The 19,129-nt window shown below is 54.2% G+C and overlaps 8 protein-coding genes across 8 annotated transcripts; 6 read left to right on the top strand and 2 right to left on the bottom strand.

Moving 5' to 3' along the window:
- Positions 1-783: 783 nt before the first annotated feature.
- Positions 784-2,223, top strand: N7474_009028 (ubiquitin-protein ligase RMD5; the record flags this gene model as incomplete). The annotated part of the gene is made up of 4 exons (XM_057200438.1): positions 784-940; positions 993-1,120; positions 1,182-1,943; positions 2,005-2,223. Coding segments are annotated over 4 exons (1,266 nt in total), but the record flags the coding sequence as incomplete, so codon positions are not given.
- A 758-nt stretch (positions 2,224-2,981) lies between these two features.
- On the top strand, positions 2,982-3,359 carry N7474_009027 (uncharacterized protein; the record flags this gene model as incomplete). Its single annotated transcript, XM_057200437.1, has 1 exon — positions 2,982-3,359. The coding sequence occupies one exon, from the start codon at positions 2,982-2,984 to the stop codon at positions 3,357-3,359; it is 378 nt and encodes a 125-aa protein (XP_057048424.1).
- A 1,371-nt stretch (positions 3,360-4,730) lies between these two features.
- csn12 lies at positions 4,731-6,355 on the bottom strand (the record flags this gene model as incomplete). The annotated part of the gene is made up of 6 exons (XM_057200436.1): positions 4,731-4,817; positions 4,866-5,286; positions 5,336-5,397; positions 5,448-5,600; positions 5,650-5,722; positions 5,778-6,355. Coding segments are annotated over 6 exons (1,374 nt in total), but the record flags the coding sequence as incomplete, so codon positions are not given.
- Positions 6,356-6,660: 305 nt separating this feature from the next.
- Positions 6,661-7,639, top strand: N7474_009025 (60S ribosomal protein eL20; the record flags this gene model as incomplete). The annotated part of the gene is made up of 4 exons (XM_057200435.1): positions 6,661-6,664; positions 7,013-7,197; positions 7,256-7,432; positions 7,484-7,639. 4 exons carry the CDS (start codon positions 6,661-6,663, stop codon positions 7,637-7,639), a joined length of 522 nt encoding a protein of 173 aa, XP_057048422.1.
- A 600-nt stretch (positions 7,640-8,239) lies between these two features.
- N7474_009024 (cytochrome b5 reductase family protein) lies at positions 8,240-9,356 on the top strand (the record flags this gene model as incomplete). The annotated part of the gene is made up of 4 exons (XM_057200434.1): positions 8,240-8,284; positions 8,338-8,608; positions 8,659-8,736; positions 8,788-9,356. The coding sequence occupies 4 exons, from the start codon at positions 8,240-8,242 to the stop codon at positions 9,354-9,356; spliced, it is 963 nt and encodes a 320-aa protein (XP_057048421.1).
- A 656-nt stretch (positions 9,357-10,012) lies between these two features.
- On the top strand, positions 10,013-14,559 carry N7474_009023 (urease Ure; the record flags this gene model as incomplete). Its single annotated transcript, XM_057200433.1, has 11 exons — positions 10,013-10,093; positions 10,447-10,812; positions 10,871-11,280; positions 11,470-11,611; positions 11,660-11,746; positions 11,836-11,862; positions 11,936-12,313; positions 12,371-14,047; positions 14,112-14,171; positions 14,227-14,406; positions 14,479-14,559. The coding sequence occupies 11 exons, from the start codon at positions 10,013-10,015 to the stop codon at positions 14,557-14,559; spliced, it is 3,489 nt and encodes a 1,162-aa protein (XP_057048420.1).
- Positions 14,560-14,792: 233 nt separating this feature from the next.
- Positions 14,793-17,263, bottom strand: N7474_009022 (uncharacterized protein; the record flags this gene model as incomplete). The annotated part of the gene is made up of 5 exons (XM_057200432.1): positions 14,793-15,734; positions 15,784-16,359; positions 16,412-16,680; positions 16,734-17,123; positions 17,236-17,263. 5 exons carry the CDS (start codon positions 17,261-17,263, stop codon positions 14,793-14,795), a joined length of 2,205 nt encoding a protein of 734 aa, XP_057048419.1.
- Positions 17,264-17,805: 542 nt separating this feature from the next.
- N7474_009021 (uncharacterized protein) lies at positions 17,806-18,708 on the top strand (the record flags this gene model as incomplete). Its single annotated transcript, XM_057200431.1, has 1 exon — positions 17,806-18,708. The coding sequence occupies one exon, from the start codon at positions 17,806-17,808 to the stop codon at positions 18,706-18,708; it is 903 nt and encodes a 300-aa protein (XP_057048418.1).
- Between the last annotated feature and the right edge of the window lie 421 nt (positions 18,709-19,129).

Below are 19,129 nucleotides of genomic sequence, written 5' to 3'. Positions count from 1 at the left end.
AACGAGACTCTCTTCTCTACAGGCCAACAACCAGGTCGGCGAGCAGCAGTGAAAAGAAGAACCGATACCTGCTCCGGTCATCCACGATCGTGGCGACCAGAGCAGTCTGACATCCCGAGCAGCAGGATCTGTCAGGGCAAGTAGAGTTTCAAAAATTCCCAGACGATCCGAAGACCAACTGGAGTAGTCAATTTGGTAGTTTTCAACTAGCAAAAACACGGTCTCGGATGTCTCCTCACTGACGCGTGTAAAACCCGTGCACTAGGATGAAGAAGAAAAGAAAAAAAAAGAGGAAAGGAGGCTGCGCGCGCCCTCCTTAAATACGGGGCCGGGAAAGCGCGCTAGCGTAAGCGAGAGCGGGTATGACTCAGCAGCTAAGTCAGCAGATCATCTGCTGAGTCACCCGCTGGACCCGATAGGGAGCGCTCGAGGGACCGAGAGAGAGAGAGGGAGAGCGGGCAGGATAGGAGGAATCAGGGCGTGGGATGCTGTACGGAAACTGTCCCACATGCCCGACAGGATCCACGATGGACTCCCTCGCCAGACCATCACTCCTCCCTCCCGAATCATCCAGGCGGGCAGTCACGTGCCCATGGCGTCAGTCGATCCTCGGGACGGGACTAGGTCATGGGCTCACTCACCACCACCGCACCCCTTCGCCCCGTTCATACGGTCTTCTCCCCGGCGGCTCTTGTTGGAACCAACATAGACACAGCCTGAGCTATTCCGTGTCCTCCTCATGGCACCATCTGCCCGGCCCGAGCAGCGGTACCCTGAGTAGTCCCCTCGTCGACGCCGCACCGAGCTGCCCGAGCCGCCATGGACCTGGTGCAGAAGGAGCACGAGCGGCTCTCCAAGAGGCTCAAGGCCTCGCAGAGCATTAAGAATGTTCAGTCCTCGATCGACTTGCTGCAGTCCGCTCGAGATGCCATCGCTGCGGGTAAGAAGACCATCTAGACAGGGAACGAGGCAAGCTGACCCTCGGGTTGTAGATCCAACGCAAGCGTCGATCACCCTCGCCAAACTCCAGAATCCCGTCAAGACGTCATTTGACTCGATCAATGATAGCTTGAAGGAAACTCACAGTGGCCTGAATAAGTACACCAGGTCTCTAGATAAGGTACGGACTGCGCCCGTCGCTCATCTCGTTCATGGACCTCCCTAACGACCCGGCACAACAGCTTTTCAAAGACCGACCCCTCCCCAGCACCGAGCATGATGCTCTCTCCTCCCAAGAACATTTAATCAACCGCGCCATTGCGATGCACCTCCTTCGCGAGGGCCAGTTCTCCGTCGCGGCGACCTTTCTCTCCGAAATCACCGAGAAGCGAGCGGCAGCGCATGCACCGGATGCCAAAGCCACGGACCACGCCATCAACCTGCTCGATGTCGACGAAGTCCCATCCACCGAGATCCGAAAGCAGTTCGCGGCGATGTACTACATCCTCCAGCAAATGCAGGAGAACTACAACCTATTACCAGCCATCGAATGGTCGAGAGAGAACCGCGAGGCGCTGGAAGCTCGCGGCAGTAACCTGGAATTCGAATTGTGTCGGCTGCAGTTTGTCTGGCTGTACCACGGCGCATCGGACCAGCAGGTGACTGGGACAAGTGGCCGGCAGGCAGCCCTGGAATACGCCCGGCGGGAGTTCCACTCCTTTGTGCCCCGCTATCTCCGGGAGATCCAGCAGCTGATGGGCGCCATGGCCTTTTGTTCCAACCTGCAGGGTTCGCCCTATGGGTCTATCTTCAACAATCCGTCCGCGTGGGAGGATGTCGCCCATTCGTTTACGCGCGAGTTCTGCTCGCTGCTGGGATTGTCCGCTGACTCGCCGCTGTATATCGCCGCCACCGCCGGCGCAATTGCGCTGCCGACATTGTTGAAGCTGCAGACGATCATGAAGGCCAAGCGGACGGAATGGACGACCGAGAATGAGCTTCCGGTAAGTGTGAACCCGGCCGCCTTTTTTTTTCCTTTTTCCCCCGACACTCACATCCGTCTAGGTCGAAATCTCGCTTCCTCCCTCGTACCTTTTCCACTCCATTTTCGTCTGCCCCGTCTCCAAGGAGCAAGCGACGGACCAGAATCCGCCGATGATGATGCCGTGCGGGCACGTCATTGCTGAGGAGTCATTGAAGCGGCTGAGCAAGGGCAATAGGTTCAAATGCCCATACTGCCCGAACGAGAGCCATTTTAAGGACGCTCGAAAGGTGTTCTTGTAACTTTCCGTTCTTTTCTTTTCGACTTGTTTCCCTCCTTTTTTGAGCTGGGCTATATCACGGGAATCGTGGCGTTTGGCGTTTTCGAGTGGATCGATGAATGAAGGGATGAATTGTACGTAGCGTCCCGGGTATGGTTGTATATTGCAATTGCAGCTGGCTGCCCGCCATCCTAAGCTACACTCCCGCTATTCATGCCCCTGTAACTTGCCCAATATGGCTAAATTGGCAGCACACGTGACCACGCGCCCATTTGGCGTCCGCCGTACACGCCTAGTACAAGCTCGTACGCGTTCGGGGGCTGTCCAATGGGCCCCCGTTGGGTGCTCTGACTGGGCAGTGGCCCACCGATCAGCAATACAAGGCCCGACGGGGCATCGTCTCGTACCTGCCTGGCCTCCTGAGCGGCGTATAAAGAGCTGGCAAAGCCCCTGAGTCTTTCTGGGTCGTCTCATCTTCATCGGTGTCCATGACTTTGCAGCATGCTGTCCAGTCGAAAGCCAACACAGCCTCCTGATGCGCTTTCAGCTCGGTACCGAGCTTCCAAGTCTGTCATGAGAGGTAGAGAAAGTAGACGTCTGGACCGACGACGGAAACCGAGCCATCCTCCCGATGAAGTGTACGTCTCCCAGCTACAGGGCAATCAAATCATCTATACCAATCCAAACCCATTCATTCATCCACTACACAAACCACTAACTAACCGAATCAACGCCCAAAGCTCACCCTCTCCATCCACCTCATCAGCAGCAGCCGTAGTAATGCTCCGCGTCGGTCCCTCCAAGCGCCTCTTCGCTGCCCACGAATCCATCCTCAGCTCATCTCCCTTCTTCGCATCGCGCTGTCGCAGTTTCAGCTCGCGCACCCGGGCACCGCCGCACCACCCGCCTGCGAGACGGATCGATCTGCCCGATGAGCAGCCGGAGGTATTTGCATGTGTGCTGGAGTATCTGTACAAAGGAGATTATTCCCCGCGGTTGAGACGGGACCAGGAGAAGGGGTGCTGGGTGTTGGAGGGGGGGAAAGATGATGACGGCCCTAAGGGGGAGGGGGAGGGAGGAAGTAGTGCGGATGATCATGGGGCGACGATATTCTGTGCTGAGGTTGAAGGGTTGATTTTGCGAGATACGGCTGTCTAGTATGTCCCTCTCCCTTCCTACTTACCCTCGATCCTCTTTTCCTCCCGTTTACCTCCCTCTCTCCCCACCCTATCAAAAAGAACAGCTAACAAACCCAGCTGCGCAGCAGAAAAATACACCCTGCCCACGCTCCAGCGCCTCGCCCTGCGCAAACAAGGCCTCCATGCCGGGATTTCATGCAGCACCATCCTCGCTAGCGCGCGGTACGCCTACGCGCACACACCGGACACCGAGTCCAAGCTGCGTGCGCATTATCTGGCACTTATCGTTCGATGTCGCGAGACCTTTAAGCAGAGTGGCACGATGCAAATGGAGATGGAGCGCGGGGGGAAGATGTTTTTTGATTTGTTTGTTGCATTGTGTAATCATATGGTATGTCTTTTTCTCTCTTTCTTCTTAATTTTTGATTTTGGGAGATTAGGGGGGTGGGATAATAATGCTGATTTGTATGTCAGGATGATATGGATCCCGCTGCTGCTGCTCAGTCCTCGATGGCCCAGTGATCGTGTCGTCCGGCTATCAGCAATATAGGATTTGTCTGCGTAGCTTCTTGTACTCTCTGTTAATGGGAGTAAGGACCACGGTGCATCAGTTCTCACGAGTGTGCGGCTATATTTGGTTGCTATTGTATAGTAGAATGTCTTGACAGTGACTGGGAGTTTCAAGTTGTCTTGAAATAATGTATCTGTTGAAAAACCCGGGGATCTTGAACACCAACAGAAAATAGCAAGAAACCATTCATCATACCAGACTGGGGGTGATTTGATGTAGGGTGATCAGTCCACATGGTCCCAAAAAGGCCAAAAATGAAAGCTGCGCTTCTCTACATCCTCTTTATCCTCCCCTTTCCACAGAAGGCTACAATCTCAGGGTTAACAAACATATATACCTGAATACTTTCAATTTATTCAATTAAGAATCCATATGTTTGTGATGCATTGTATTCTTTCTAATGCTAACTGATTTCATGTCATGATCTCCGAGCCGAGGCAAGCCCGTTGGCTGACCTCCTTTCTATATGGGCCATCCATCCCCCTGCAGACACGTGAAGGGTACAGGCAGGAAACACTCTTCGTCGAGCTGTTATGCATAATTTGCTCTTCCTGTATGAGAGGAGTGGATCACGAGGTATTAATGGTCATAAGGATGCGGATTGGGGTGTCGATATGGCCTTGATGTACTGTTCGAGATTTATCGGAGCATCGGTAGGGAAACAGCGTAGATTCGAATGTCGTCGTTGCCGTCAAACGACGTCTAGGCAGCATCTTGAAGGCGTGTTGTTGCTCAAAGGTGGTTGTGGCCACCCTAGCATTGATGTATCGACGATTGTTCTGAGTGCAAGGGAGCACTGGCCGAGCCGTTGACAGTTGACTAGATACCAGTGCCGGGAAAGGCATCGTTCTTTTTACTCAAAACGACCATTCCTCTCTCACGATGGATGTATCCCTTCATAAGGCCCTAAAGAGCTGTCAGATCTGGGTTCGTAAAATCCAAAGCAAAACATACCTTATAGACCAGGTTAGACAGCAAACACTCCACCTCGTCCATATCGACTCGCGACCGGCCAGTCGCATGAGTCCCAATTCGGAGAGCCGCCGCGAACTCCGCAATAGGGACACGGGATCGCCGGGTAGGAGGCTGTCCATCCTTGGATTCATCCCACCCACCCACAATAAAAACTTTGCGGAATAAATTGCGCAAGGCAATATCTCGTCCTCGTTCAAGTGGCAAGTAGATGCGTCTCTTGACAAATTCGTCTTCCCCGGCGGACATGGCCTGGTCAAATCCAACTAGGTCACCCTTACGGATACAGTTGGAGAGAGGGCGGAAGGATTTTTCGAGTCGTGGAAATGGAGCAAGAAGTTCTTTGCTGGGGAGCGTATGAGTCGTCACGAGGTGGCATGGAATGAGATACGTGAGAATGAGCCTGCATGCTGGTCAGTCAGGGCTCGTCTACAAGCAAGTGGTATACCGACTCCCGGTTCTTGAACGCCCCTCGGTGGCATATTTTCCATGCAGATGTCAAATGTTCTTCCGCCTAAAAGCGCAAAGTCAGCTGGGACCACCACTTCTCTCAATCTTACCTACCTCTGCATAGTTTTCATCCAAGAAGTGAATGACTCCCACGTAGTATTTGAAAGTGACGATCTGAGATTTGGGGAAGGATTCCAGGGGGGGCAAATCGACCGACTGGGCATTGAGGGCACGCAGAAGGTTTTTGGTCAGTCCAACGGAGTTGAGCTGCAGCCAGTCAGCAACACCTTCAAAACGCCATCTGGCTATTCCATACCTTGAAGTAGGTCTTGAACAGCAGATTTGTAATGTTGTATATGCCCCATTTCCGCGATTCTTCAATGGCCGCTCTGGAAATCCAGTTAGTTGAGCCATGCAAGCTCTCGCCAGTCCCAAGTCACTCACCTGTCATTCAGACACAGCGTGAACATCCGATTGATAATCCGAGCCGCCTCCTCCAAGTTTGCATTCTTGTCCACATCGGCCGCGACATCATCCTGGAAGCCAAAGCCCGTCGATCCCTGGGAAGCCGCCTCGACGTCCGCTTTGAGCGCAAACGTGCGCAAGAACTTCCCCACCGTGTACAGACAAGGTAGCGTCCAGGCCGGAAGCCCGGAAGAGCTCGAGTAGCCCCTAATCACAGCATTGGCTACCTTCTTCCACGCATTGAAGACTGCGACCACGGAGGCACCGGGGTGTCGGTCCTCGCATTTGAGCACCTCCCCCACGGCTTCCCAGTATGCGGCAAAGATGTCGACCCATGCATTCTGTTCGGCTTTTGACACCTTGAGGTTCTTGCCGTGGAAGAGATGGAAATGGAGGTCTTTGGTCAGATAGGCCGGGTTGGAGAACTGGTAGAAAGCGTGCAATCGGTCTGGATCTTCGGGGGGAGCGATCGGTGTGACCACTGCAGCAAGGGCAGGACCCGACCCGTGCAGGTAGGCATCCCGAAACGCAGTTGCAGTGGTGCTCATGGCCGTGATGCTATAGTATAGTATAGTGTGACCACCATCAGGTTGAGAGAAGCTGGGATCATGTGGGGCGGCAGAGAGTGTGGCTGGTGGGGAAATTGTGGCTGGTGACCATTTCCCGTCCCGCACGTGACTTAGCCTCGCTAAGGGCTTAGGGCTGCACACAACCACCCCATCTCACAATTCTCCTCAACCCCGACGGCACCACTAACGACTCATCCACCACAGCGACAATCAAAGTGAGTGACTTCCCCCACCCCTGGTGGTGCCAACGCTGCTCGATCTTTTGAAATTATACTAACGTCTTTATTTTACAGATGGGTAAGTGCCATCGTTTTTCTTCTGGTCTGAGTTGGGAGGGCGACGGTGCGTTACGGTCGGACTGGCGAAATATCCCAAGGAGCAACAACTGCGGCAATTTGCAACACACGCCGCGGAAAAGAGATGGGAATACAATGCTACGCGATGGAGGAACTGGGCACACACTGCGATCAAGTGAAAATCGAAACCGAATCTTGAAATGATTTTTTTTTTTTTTCAGCGACCACCATCAAGTCATTCGCACCCTTGGATGTCACTCATTGGCCTCGACCGCGCACCGTCTACCCGCTTGATTTGGAATGGAAAATATCGTGGGGTTTTTTGACAATGACTGACGGAATCATCTAGGGCGTCTCACTGAGTACCAGGTCATCGGGCGTCACCTGCCCACCGAGGCGAACCCTTCGCCCAAGCTGTACCGCATGCGCATCTTTGCGCCCAACACCGTTGTCGCCAAGTCGCGGTTCTGGTACTTCATCGCTCAGCTCCGCAAGCTGAAGAAGGCCAACGGCGAGATCGTCAGCCTGAACGTGGTATGTTGGGGATTTGTTGTCTAATCTTCCAACAAAACAAGAAACTGACAACGCCCAGATCTCCGAGAAGCGCCCTCTCAAGGTCAAGAACTTCGGCATCTGGCTCCGCTACAACTCGCGCTCCGGTACCCACAACATGTACAAGGAGTTCCGTGAGATGAGCCGCACCGAGGCCGTCGAGGCCCTCTACCAGGACATGGCTGCCCGCCACCGCGCCCGCTTCGGTTCCATCCACGTATGTTTCTCGCGGTCATTTCTACGGACTACATACTAACCGTTTCCGCAGATCCTCAAGGTCGTCGAGATCGACAATGTCGACAGCATCCGTCGCCCCTACATCCGGCAGCTCCTCTCCAAGAACCTCAAGTTCCCCCTGCCCCACCGCGCTGTCAAGCCGGGCAAGAAGCTCTTCGCCTACTCGCGCCCCTCGACCTTTGCTTAAACGTGATGTTCTGGGGTTTTTGGTGTGTGTGTGGATGAGAATTATGTTATGGCCATAGCATGCATGAACGAGACTGGCCACAGGCCTGTTTGGATGTCCCTAGTCCCGTATAGTGACATCTCGAGGTGTTATCTGAAAAAAATTATCGGGTTTCTTTCATTTTGTGCGTTATCGTAGCTGTCTTCATCCTACTCTGTGTACGCGTACCGAATTTCACTCCAATTGCTGGACGCAGCAATCCATGTTCAACTGATTGGATTCGGTCCCTGGCCGGATATTCTCGGAGGCTTACCATGGATCCCTTACAGCCCATGTACGCCGAAGCGGAATCTCGCACCTCAAGAACTTTATTTATTATCCGACGAGCACAACAATACAACAATAACGATCCATGACTTGCTCCTACATGTATAATCGACCACGTAGATCTATAAACAGTAATGCTGACAGGATGCTCATCGGGCTGATTGCGTCATGTCTGCGGCGAGTTTGTCCGCCTTCCTCTCTCATCAACCCGTTTCCACCCTTTTCTCCTCTCCTCTTCTCCTCTCTTGTCCTTCTCTCATCTCCCATACATCTCAATCGATTCTCACATACACCATGTTTGCCCGCCAGTCTTTCCGCTGTGCACAGCCTCTGCGCCAGGTACGTTTTCCGGCCCCAATGCAGGCATTTTTCAAGTTTTAATACCTCGACAGAGCTTGCGCAAATACTCCTCGGAGGCCCCTCAACAGAAGAAGTCCCTCGCCCCTATCTACGCCACTGTCGGTGCCACCGGTGTGGGTATTGGTCTGTGGCGCTACTACGGTTCTGCCGCTGAGCCCAAGGAGCGCCCGAAGGTCTTTGTCGGTGGTGACCAAGGATGGGTGGACCTCAAGCTGGCTTCTGTGGAGGATCTGAGCCCCAACACCAAGAGATTCCGCTTCGAGTTCGAGGACAAGGAGGCTGTCTCGGGTCTCCACGTTGCCTGTAAGTGGGTTGGGGTTGATGGTCAGATCGGTTTGTTGACACACATTCAGCTGCGCTGTTGACCAAGTTCAAGCCCGAGGGCGCGGAGAAGCCTGTTATCCGTCCTTACACTCCTACCAGCGATGAGGGTATGTAAACAATTTATGGTTAATTGCATAATCATTGCTGACGCTCACTAGAAACCCCCGGCCACCTCGATCTGGTGATCAAGGCCTACCCGAACGGCCCCATGTCCGAGCACATCCACTCGATGAACCCCGACCAGCGACTGTCGATGAAGGGCCCTCTCCCCAAGTACCCTTGGGAGGCCAACAAGCACAACCACATCTGCCTGATCGCTGGAGGCACGGGCATCACGCCGATGTACCAGCTGGCCCGCCAGATCTTCAAGAACCCAGAGGACAAGACCAAGGTGACGCTCGTGTTCGGCAATGTCACGGAGCAAGACATCCTGTTGAAGAAGGAGCTGCAGGAGCTGGAGAACACGTACCCGCAGCGCTTCCGCGCCTTCTACGTACTCGACAACCCGCCCAAGGACTGGACCGGCGGCAAGGGCTACATCACCAAGGAGCTCCTGAAGACCGTCCTCCCCGAGCCGAAGGAAGAGAACATCAAGCTCTTCGTCTGCGGTCCCCCGGGTCTGTACAAGGCTGTCAGCGGTATGAAGGTTAGTCCCAAGGACCAGGGTGAGCTCAGCGGCGTCCTGCAGGAGCTGGGCTACAGCAAGGACCAGGTCTTCAAGTTCTAAAATAGAGGGCTGCACAGTACCGAGTTGGGGGCAGGGACATAGAATGGGCTGTGGATATTGATGCATCTTGTTCCGCGTTCTGTTCTCTCTTCTTTCTCATAGGATATCCACTAGACAATATAAACTGTTTCGTCTGTCTTTCTGGATTAAAAAGAAAGGGATAGGGCTATCTAGAGTAATAAGAATGATAGAGCCTTTGTGCTGCCGAGGAAGCCTGCAACCTCCTAAACATGGGGGTACTTTCGACCTCAACTTGGCGCCTAAGTAACGCAGAGATGCAGAAATATATATTTAGCGAAGGTTAATCTCAATCTCACAACTCCGAGCTGAGATAGTATATTTCTTTTGCGAATTCTGAAATGATGACCCAAAAAGAAAGCCACACGCGAAATGAACCTTGGAACCATAGGCAGCGACCGCAAGTCAGAAATAGGGAACATGCCTATCCGCGATCCCCGACCGTGGGTGATAGCCAGGCAGGTCGGCCCCTAAGAATCCAGCACAGGGCGCCTAAGCCCAAAGCAGAGACCACAGGCATGCCAGGCCGGCGCTCGGGGGTATTTAGTGGCTCCCCTAGCCCACCCCTTCCCCCCCCAAACTCTCAACCCTCGCTCGCCCCGAAAATTTCTCTTTCTCTCCCTCCCCAGCCAGCAACCATGGCCCCGAAGGAGAAATCCACCCCCGGCGCGCCCACTGTGCCCGTCAACATCGACGAGCTGAGAAAGTCCAAGGATGCGGTATGTCTTACTTTTCTTTGTCATAGTTTCTTCTTTTACATTTTTAGTTTTTTTTTTTTGTTCGAGAGGGCTTGTTTCACCTATTGTTATTGTTGTTGCGCGTCGCCTACGCGTCGCTTGTCCCGAAGCTTGCTATGACCTTCCCCCAGCCTATAATTTGGTCTTCGCAAGCTCGGGGGTCCCTTGCGAAGCTTCGTTCTCCTTATCATTATGTTTTTCTTGCTTCTCTCCTCTAGCGCTGTCGCTGGCGCGACACCCACGCGTCCTGTCGCCGCCGTGTTGTCGACCACTTTTCCCACCGCACCATGCCCTATTGACTCTAGAGCACCCCGAACTGACCCTGGCGATCGCAGATGCTTATGCGATTGATGGACCTGCAGTCCTACGTCGCCGAACTCAGCAAATCCTACCTCAAGCATGCCGAAAATGTCATCAATGGCGGGCCCGCCACCATCGACATCCCGCCCATGTTCGCCGGTGTCAGTGGCCTACCGCGCGCCGGCAGCCCCGTCGCCAAGTCGGAAGTCGGCGACGGGAAGCAGAAGCGCAAGCGCGTCGTGGACCCCAATGCGCCGAAGCGGCCCTTGACCCCGTACTTCCTATACATGCAGCACCGACGAGGGGATATCACAAAAGAGATGGGCGAGGGCTCGCGCCCCAAGGATGTCTCGGAGGAGGGAACCAGACGCTGGCAGAAGATGTCGGATGTGGAGAAGGAGGTATGTATTTTGCACCGAGAGCGTGACTGAACCATGATCACTAACCCCTGTCTCACAGATCTGGAAGAAGCTGTACTTGGAGAACCTGGACAAGTACAAAGCGGAAGTAACGGCGTACAAGGCCACGAAGACCGCGGAAGACGACGATCCCGCTGCGAACCAGCTGCAGAACGACTTCGCCAGCGCAGAGCACGAGTCCGAGGAGAGTTCCTCTTCCGAGTCTGAAGACGAGTCTTCTTCGGACGAGTCCCCCTCCCCCCAACCCAAGGAGAAGACGCCTCCTAAGAGCTTAACCAAGCGCCGTCGTAGCGAGGCCAAGAAGGAGGTCGAAACCCCGGCGCCAGCGAAGAAGGCGTCGCCGCAGAAGAAGGGCAAGAAGAGCGAGCCGCCCGCGTCGGCGAAGAAGGCGGACAAGCCCGCGGAGAGCAAGCCCAAGCGCAAGAAGCGCAAGAGCGAGGCGGACAAGGAGTAAATTGAGGGAAATGTTTTGTGATCATGGCTGTACTTGTACTTCTTGTAACGAGAATGTCTCTGCGACTAATAATATGCTCCCCACCCATGGTGTATGTTTTTACTACTCCTGCTTCAATACTATCTCACTCATTCGCCGAGCACCCCTGATTAGGTTAACTAAAGCCTTGACTAACACCGCCGAAGGGCGACCCAATCGGCCGTCGGAGCATTATCGCCCTTATCGGACCGGCTGGAGAAAAAGAGGACGGACATCCCCCCACACCACCGGTTTCTTCTTCATCATTGTCGTCAAACCAGGACCGCCATGCAGTTGGTTCCGAAAGAGGTGTGTGAAGACTACATTGAACGACTGCCCATTCACTGACTGGCCCAGCTCGACAAGCTCACCATCGCGCATCTGGGGTTCCTGGCGCAGCGTCGCTTGGCCCGCGGAGTACGCCTGAACCATGCTGAAGCCGTGGTGAGTACTCTATAACACTCCCAACACTCCCAGAGAGAGAGAGAGAGAGAGAGAGAGAGAAAGAAAAAAAGTCTAACGCAACTGCAAAGGCTCTGATCTCCGCCAATCTCCACGAGGTACGCCCTGCCCTGCCCTGCCCTTCTTCCTTCCACTAGATCCAACCCACCAACACAACCACCCCTGTCACAGCTTATCCGCGATGGCATCTACTCCGTCGCAGACCTCATGTCAATCGGCAAAACCATGCTAGGCCGGCGCCACGTCCTACCTTCCGTCGTAGCCACTCTCGTCGAACTCCAGGTCGAAGGCACCTTTCCCACAGGCACGTACCTCGTCACCGTGCACCACCCGATCAGCAGCGACGAGGGAGACCTCGAACGCGCGCTGTACAGTTGTTTCCTGCCGATTCCTCCGCGCGACGCATTTCCAGACCCAGACCCCAATGATTTCCTGCCTGAGAAAATGCCCGGCGCGATCATTCCTGTCAAGAGTGCGAGGGTGGCCCTGAATGAGGGAAGGAGGAGGATTCGGCTCAAGGTGATGAGCAAAGGAGATCGGCCGATTCAGGTACGTCTTAACTGCCGGAGCGTTTGAATTGCAGAAACTAAGAGGCGTGGGGAGTAGGTGGGATCGCACTATCACTTTGTCGAGACGAATCCACAGCTGCATTTTGATCGTGTCCAAGCGTACGGGTTCCGTCTGGATATTCCCGCAGGCACATCGGTCCGCTTCGAACCAGGCGACACAAAGACGGTGACTCTCGTTGAGATTGGCGGGAACCGGGTTATTCGCGGCGGGAATTTCCTGGCGAATGGGCCCGTGGATCTCAGTCGGACGGAGGAGATCGTGGAGCGCTTGCAGACGGCTGGGTTTGCGCATGTGCCGGAGCCGACGGCGGACAGTGCTCTCGTTAGTGGGTTTTCGATGGAGCGCGAGGCGTACTCGCGCATGTTTGGTCCGACCACTGGTGACCTGGTGCGACTGGCACTGACGAACTTGTGGGTGCGAATTGAGAAGGATCTGACGGTCTATGGGGACGAGTGCGCCTTTGGTGGTGGCAAGACATTGCGTGAGGGAATGGGTCAGGCGTCTGGTAGGTCGGCGGCGGAGTGCTTGGACACTGTCATCACGAACGCGATGATTATCGACTGGACCGGTATCTACAAGGCCGACATTGGAATCAAGGACGGACTTATCGCGGGCATTGGCAAAGCAGGCAACCCGGACGTCATGGACGGTGTACACCCGGACATGGTGGTGGGAGCCTCCACGGATGTGATGGCTGGCGAGAATAAGATCATCACTGCAGGTGGGATCGATACACACATTCATTTCATTTGTCCGCAGCAGGTGGATGAAGCCTTGGCATCAGGCATCACAACCTTCCTGGGCGGTGGCACTGGTCCCACGACTGGATCGAATGCGACAACGTGCACACCCGGACCGAACCATCTGCGCCAGATGATGCAGGCGTGCGACAGTCTCCCAATCAACATCGGAATCACGGGCAAAGGGAACGACTGCGGGCGGGTGAGCATCGAGGAGCAGATCCTGGCTGGAGCAGCGGGCCTGAAACTGCACGAAGACTGGGGTTCAACGCCAGCAGCGATTGATACCTGCCTGGAAGTCTGCGACGAGTACGATGTCCAGTGCATGATCCACACAGACACACTCAATGAGTCCGGGTTCGTCGAGCAAACCATCGAAGCCTTCAAGGGCCGCACCATCCATACGTACCACACCGAAGGCGCCGGCGGCGGGCATGCCCCAGATATCATCTCGGTGGTGGAGCACCCTAACGTGCTACCCAGCAGCACGAACCCGACCCGACCATTCACACTCAACACGCTCGATGAGCACCTGGACATGCTGATGGTATGCCATCACCTGTCCAAGAACATCCCCGAAGACGTCGCCTTCGCCGAAAGCCGCATCCGCGCCGAGACCATCGCCGCCGAGGACGTGCTGCACGATCTCGGCGCCATCAGCATGATGTCCTCGGACTCGCAGGCGATGGGCCGCTGCGGCGAAGTCATCCTGCGCAACTGGCACACCGCCCACAAGAACAAGGCGCAGCGCGGACCGTTGGCTGAGGATGAGGGCACGGGCGCTGACAATTTCCGGGTCAAGCGCTATGTGAGCAAGTACACCATCAACCCTGCTCTGGCGCAGGGCATGGCGCATGCTATTGGGAGCGTGGAGGTAGGCAAGGTCGCGGATTTGGTCATCTGGAACCCGAAGACATTCGGAACGAAGCCGGTGCAAGTCCTGAAGAGTGGCTTCATCGTCGTGGCTGAGATGGTCTGTCTTTCCTTGCTTGCTTATTCTTGGCTTTTTTTTTTTGGCTGACTTGTGACCGAACCAGGGTGATCCCAACGCCTCCATCCCAACCATCGAACCAATGATCGTGCGGCCCCAATTCGCAGTAAGTTGCAATCTATATTCTATCTCTCAAAGGCGTCTGCTCATCCCCAAAACAGGCTCGTCTCCCGAGCGCTTCAATCATGTTCGTCTCCCAGGCCTCCATCGACGCCGGGGTCGTGCAGTCCTACGGTCTGCGCAAGCGCATCGAAGCCGTTAAGAATTGCCGGTCTGTCGGGAAGAAAGATATGAAGTTCAACAATGCCATGCCGAAGATGAAGGTTGATCCGGAGAGTTACGTGAGTTGCCTTCCTCTGTTTTCTTCTCTCTGATTCATTATTCAGTACTAATGATACTCTCTCCACGCACAGACCGTCGAAGCGGACGGCATGCTCTGTGATGCTGAGCCTGCGGCCGAGTTACCCCTGACACAGGCGTACTATATCTTCTAGATGACATTCGTTTCACGTTTTCGACTTTTTGATTTGCATCTTGTCCTGCCCTTTCTTTTCTCTATACCTTTGTGCCTCTCAGCCTGAGCGTTGATTTGATTGACATCTGTTTTTTGTCCCCATTTCGAGTACATAATAACGATATAACCAGCTAGATCCATACGATGAAGTGATTCACTCAGTTCTTCCCATCTCAGACTGTGACATGTAACATAACGTAGACTTAAGTGTGGTCACAATTCAATCTCCTCCTCGGTATGATTATCCCCCGCAGACACAAGAGACACATCCGTCCATGCAGAGTAGGAGTCCGCGCGAGCAGCGAGATATGCAGCGATACGAGCGTGGGTATGAGTGCGTGGTCGATGGTGAGTGGGAGTAATTTCCGAATCGGGTTCATTGTCCTCTGATAGTCTGACAGAATGCTCTTCGACCGGCAGTGGAGAGGCAAATGCCGATTCGGAAATCGAAAGCGCCGTGTGCTGACTGTCAGCCTGCTGAGACTCCATTTGCAGGTCTGTGGCTCCATCACCTTGGCGATCTGTCTCTGACACCTCCCGAGTTTCGGTGGAGTCGGTAGTGGTTAGCTTCTCCTCTACTTCGGAGACGTGTTTATTCTTCTTCTCAGGCTCCAACTCATCCCCCTCTGTCCTCCATGAAGAAGGGAGAGCGCCAACGTGAAACATTTCGCGATCTGTATGTTCCTGGAGGTACCGACGAGCCTGCCGAATCTCGTTCCGCTTCGCTTTTGCGGTTTCCGGACTGGGCAGTGGGAAATTGAGCGGTTTGTTGATAGATTCTTGTATTGTGCCACAGGATGGGGAAGCAGTCTGGGTTTGAGTCTGTTCTCTGCTTCCTGTACTCAGCTCATCGTCCATGACTAGATTGCTAGACCCCTCGGTAGACTGAGTTGAAAGTTCCGGATTGTAGCGAGTTCTTTTTCTCGCACGCGGACCGTCCTTGTCATTCTCGTCTGCATCGCCGAGAATCTCCCACATGTGGGCATCATGCGAGAATCGGGTTTCTGTGCATAGATGGCCGAATAGACGCCGGATAGAGACATCTTCGGTCCAGGTTGATTCGTCCACGGTGCAGGGGTGGATGTCTTTAGGCCGGAAAGCGGCAATGAAGTCGCATAATTCAGCGTAGGATGAATGGCGAGAGTATGGGAATCGCTGATGGAAATTTAGGGAAAGTATGTTGCAGGAAGGTGGTGTAACTCACTATTGTTTTCGGTAGATTGGCCACAGGCTCTCTGAATGTGATGGCACCAGACGATCCTTCTGACATGCCATGGCTGAGCACGTCTACTAGCTTTTTGAGTGAAATGTCTCCTTCTTCCTTCATGCCGTATTCATCAAGTGATAGCGCCTTTCTCTTTGAGCGAAAAGCTTCGATGAGTGTAATACGCAGTTGCTGTCGCAACTGCTCATCATGGATGTGCTGCAAACACAGCTTCTCCAGCTCCTCAAGCGTAGCCTCATCAGGAAGCTCAAGCTCGTGAGTCTGATATAGATCACCGATGCCGCCGCCTGCACCGACTTCCGGAATTTCAACGCCTTCAATAGTGCGGTTCACGATCGGAACAATGTAAACTGTACTGGGGCTGCGGGCTGTAGGGCAAGTTACTCCCGGCTCGCAGCTGTGGACTCGGCTGGCGGCGTCGCTGCTCAGACAACCTGCGACTGCCCGATTGCCTAGACTAAACCCACAGAGTGCAGATGCTTCAGTGATGCTGTGGGTGCCCGAGGCACGCATGAGGGACCGATAGAGACCCATCTGGTACTGATCTACATGGACCTGGAGGTGTGGTCAGTGAACATGCGGAAGATTTCTTAAATCAATTGATTACCTTGGTGTTTAGCGCTGCCGAAAGTGCCATCCACACATCCTCGTAGCCGAACGTCCATGCGCGGAAGTAGAACACAGTGCCGTCCGGATATGCCTCGACTTTTCGGAGAAGCTCGGACAGTCCAACCGCTTTGGATGGAAACTCGTGAAACTTGTTCACTGCACGTGCAAAGGTTGTGTCGAGATACAGCTTGTCCAATCGTTTCTGGCCCAGCGTGTATGGTATCAAGACCGGATTCCGGACCACGCTGTTGATCCACCATCGCTCAGCTGGCGGTCTTTAGCTAATGAACAAGCAAAACTAGAAAGTAAAAGGAACTCACCTCGGATATCACCGGTGTATAGGATAGCTTTCCCATCTCCTTCGATGAGAAACATCACCGCTCCGATGCAGTGGTTTGCGTCAAACAAGGTAATCCGAACGCGCCTCCGGGGCGTGAGTTCAATTTCCGTGGGCGTATTCAATGGAATCGGACGCAACAGCTTGGCGAGGTGCTTGTAATGAAGCCGGCGCGATTCCAAGATGCCCTTGCGAAAGTTCATCCGATGGGGATACTTCTCAATCCGCAAGAGTAGCTCCCGCGTAGCTGGTGAGCAGTAAATAAACGGAGCCCGGAAGGACTCCAGGCCCTGCAAGTGGTCACTGTGCACATGGCTGAGGAAGCATGCTAGCGGCGGCCGTTCAGGCCTCTTGCGGAAGTAGTCGACTGCGGCTGTCAGCGGCGGTTTTACACGAGCAAGGCGCCCGACTCACTCTGGATGTCCGGGAATTCTGTCATGGGCAGTCAGCTTAGTTCACTTGTCCACATGCAGCCGGAGACTTACCCTCCACGCGGCCATCAAAGGTCGACATTAGGGGCGAGCGAGGTTCTCATCCAGAGATCTTCTTTGGTTCAGGTAGAGATATCTCAGAAGAAGGTCGCCGATGTGCTCTAAAGAGAAGACATGGCGAACAATAGACCTATTGCCTCAAATGCCTCACAGAGACAGCCATCCACACACTGTTTGATTTACAGAGACATGGTTGAATGAAAAGAAGGTGTAGATGAACCGGATTATCCATCCCATGACCCGATGCGATGCCTCAGGCAGCCAACACTGCCCCCGGTGTTGTTCTCCGTGTTCAGGTCGACCAGCTGGCCGCTGCAGGGCCAACGCACACTCCACCGCGAGCCGCCGACATAAAAAGACTTAGAGGTGGTGCTTGTCATTCTTCTCCCATCGCGGGTGCTTATCCCTAGGTCACCCTCTTTCTTGTGTTCCTGTTCCCTGTACAACTCCACTTAACGCCAGGGCAAGGGGCATCCCTCCAGGGCCTGTGTCTGTCTGTGTGGTCCACCCTTTCATTTCCCTTCTGGCTTTCTCTTTATCATATCAGCCAAACGACACTTCACTATGCACAAACCGTCGCTCTCCCAGATCGTGTACAGCGCCACATTCCCTCGTCCTCTTACGAGTGACCCAGGCTCCTTCGCGGCTCATATCACCCGCAACCTCGTGCCAGAGGTACGCCTCGAGACGTCCATTTTCTACGGCGCACTGGACTGCATCGAGGCTCAATACCCGGGATTGGACTACTCCTACGGACCGCATCGCATGCGACTCGGCCGCTTCACATGGCATCACGAGCTGTTCCGCGTTTTCGATGAGCTGAGGCTGACAGAGGCTGAGATACTCTCGCTCTGTCGCTGGGAAGGGACAAGGTGGGCTCGTGAGCGCTACGAGAAGGAAGAAGGGATCAGCGTGCGGGACACCACGGCCCATTCGATCCGTCCAGCCACTCCGTCTCCCTCGCCGCCGGTTGAGGTGCATTTCGAGGACTTCTGCGGGCCAGAAGAGGAACTGGACTACAACATCGATACCCGGAGCGACCACACCGTCCGCGCGAGCCATCGGAATTCTACCGAGTTGCTGGGTCACAAGGTTGAAGACCAAGAAGAGGAAGAGGAGGATTATAGTGATGAGGAAATGGAGAGCTGCGGCGTCGCGCTGAACAGCCGTCTTCTGGCTGCTATGGCTGCACGAGACCAAGGGGCCAACGTACCTCTCGATGAAGATTGGGAACAGTGGTTGAAAGAGGTCGGAGATGGAGAGCGAGGCTACAGCGAGATGTTCCATGCTATCCGTGCCGGCCAACCACTCAACTTCCTCTCATCGCTCCGGCACCGCGAGGGTACACGTCTACCCACCAGCGCGACGAGCTTCTTTGAATCAATCCCGCTTTCAACTGCCAACATCCTGGCACCAAGTGCGGCTCTCCCGTCGTCTTCCAACCAGGCCTCCGGCACAGCCCGGTGAGGTAACTCCCTCGTCGTCTATCGCATTTTCGTTCTTTCGTGGCTAGTCTGTGACAGCCTTGCATCAGTCGGCGTATTCTTTTCCTGGCGTTATATTCCAAGGACTGGTTTCCTTCTTTCGGGGTTCGAGAATCGATTTCTATTACCTCTATGGCATTGCCTATCGGGGCTGGGCAGTTGCTAATAGATGTCGCCTACGGTCTATTTATTTTTTACCATGTTGCGTATTGTAATATGGAGATATTGAGATGTGAATATTTCTTCCAATCTCTCGATGAGATCCATGGCTGATTGTTTAAGGCTAAGGCCGTCTTGCGTATTCAAGAGCCAAACAGTCCCGGACGAATCCGTCGGTCACGATGACACCTAAATGTAGACAGCAGCACTGAGGATTTCCTTGTGTTTTTGAGTTTCTGGGAACA

Source organism: Penicillium riverlandense, assembly GCF_028828495.1.
Source record: "Penicillium riverlandense strain IBT 135883 chromosome Unknown utg000008l_segment0_segment0, whole genome shotgun sequence".
In the NCBI taxonomy this organism is placed as follows: Eukaryota; Fungi; Ascomycota; class Eurotiomycetes; order Eurotiales; family Aspergillaceae; genus Penicillium; species Penicillium riverlandense.
The sequence above is the reverse complement of the archived record's forward strand: the minus strand, read 5'-3'. Positions and strand labels throughout refer to the sequence as shown.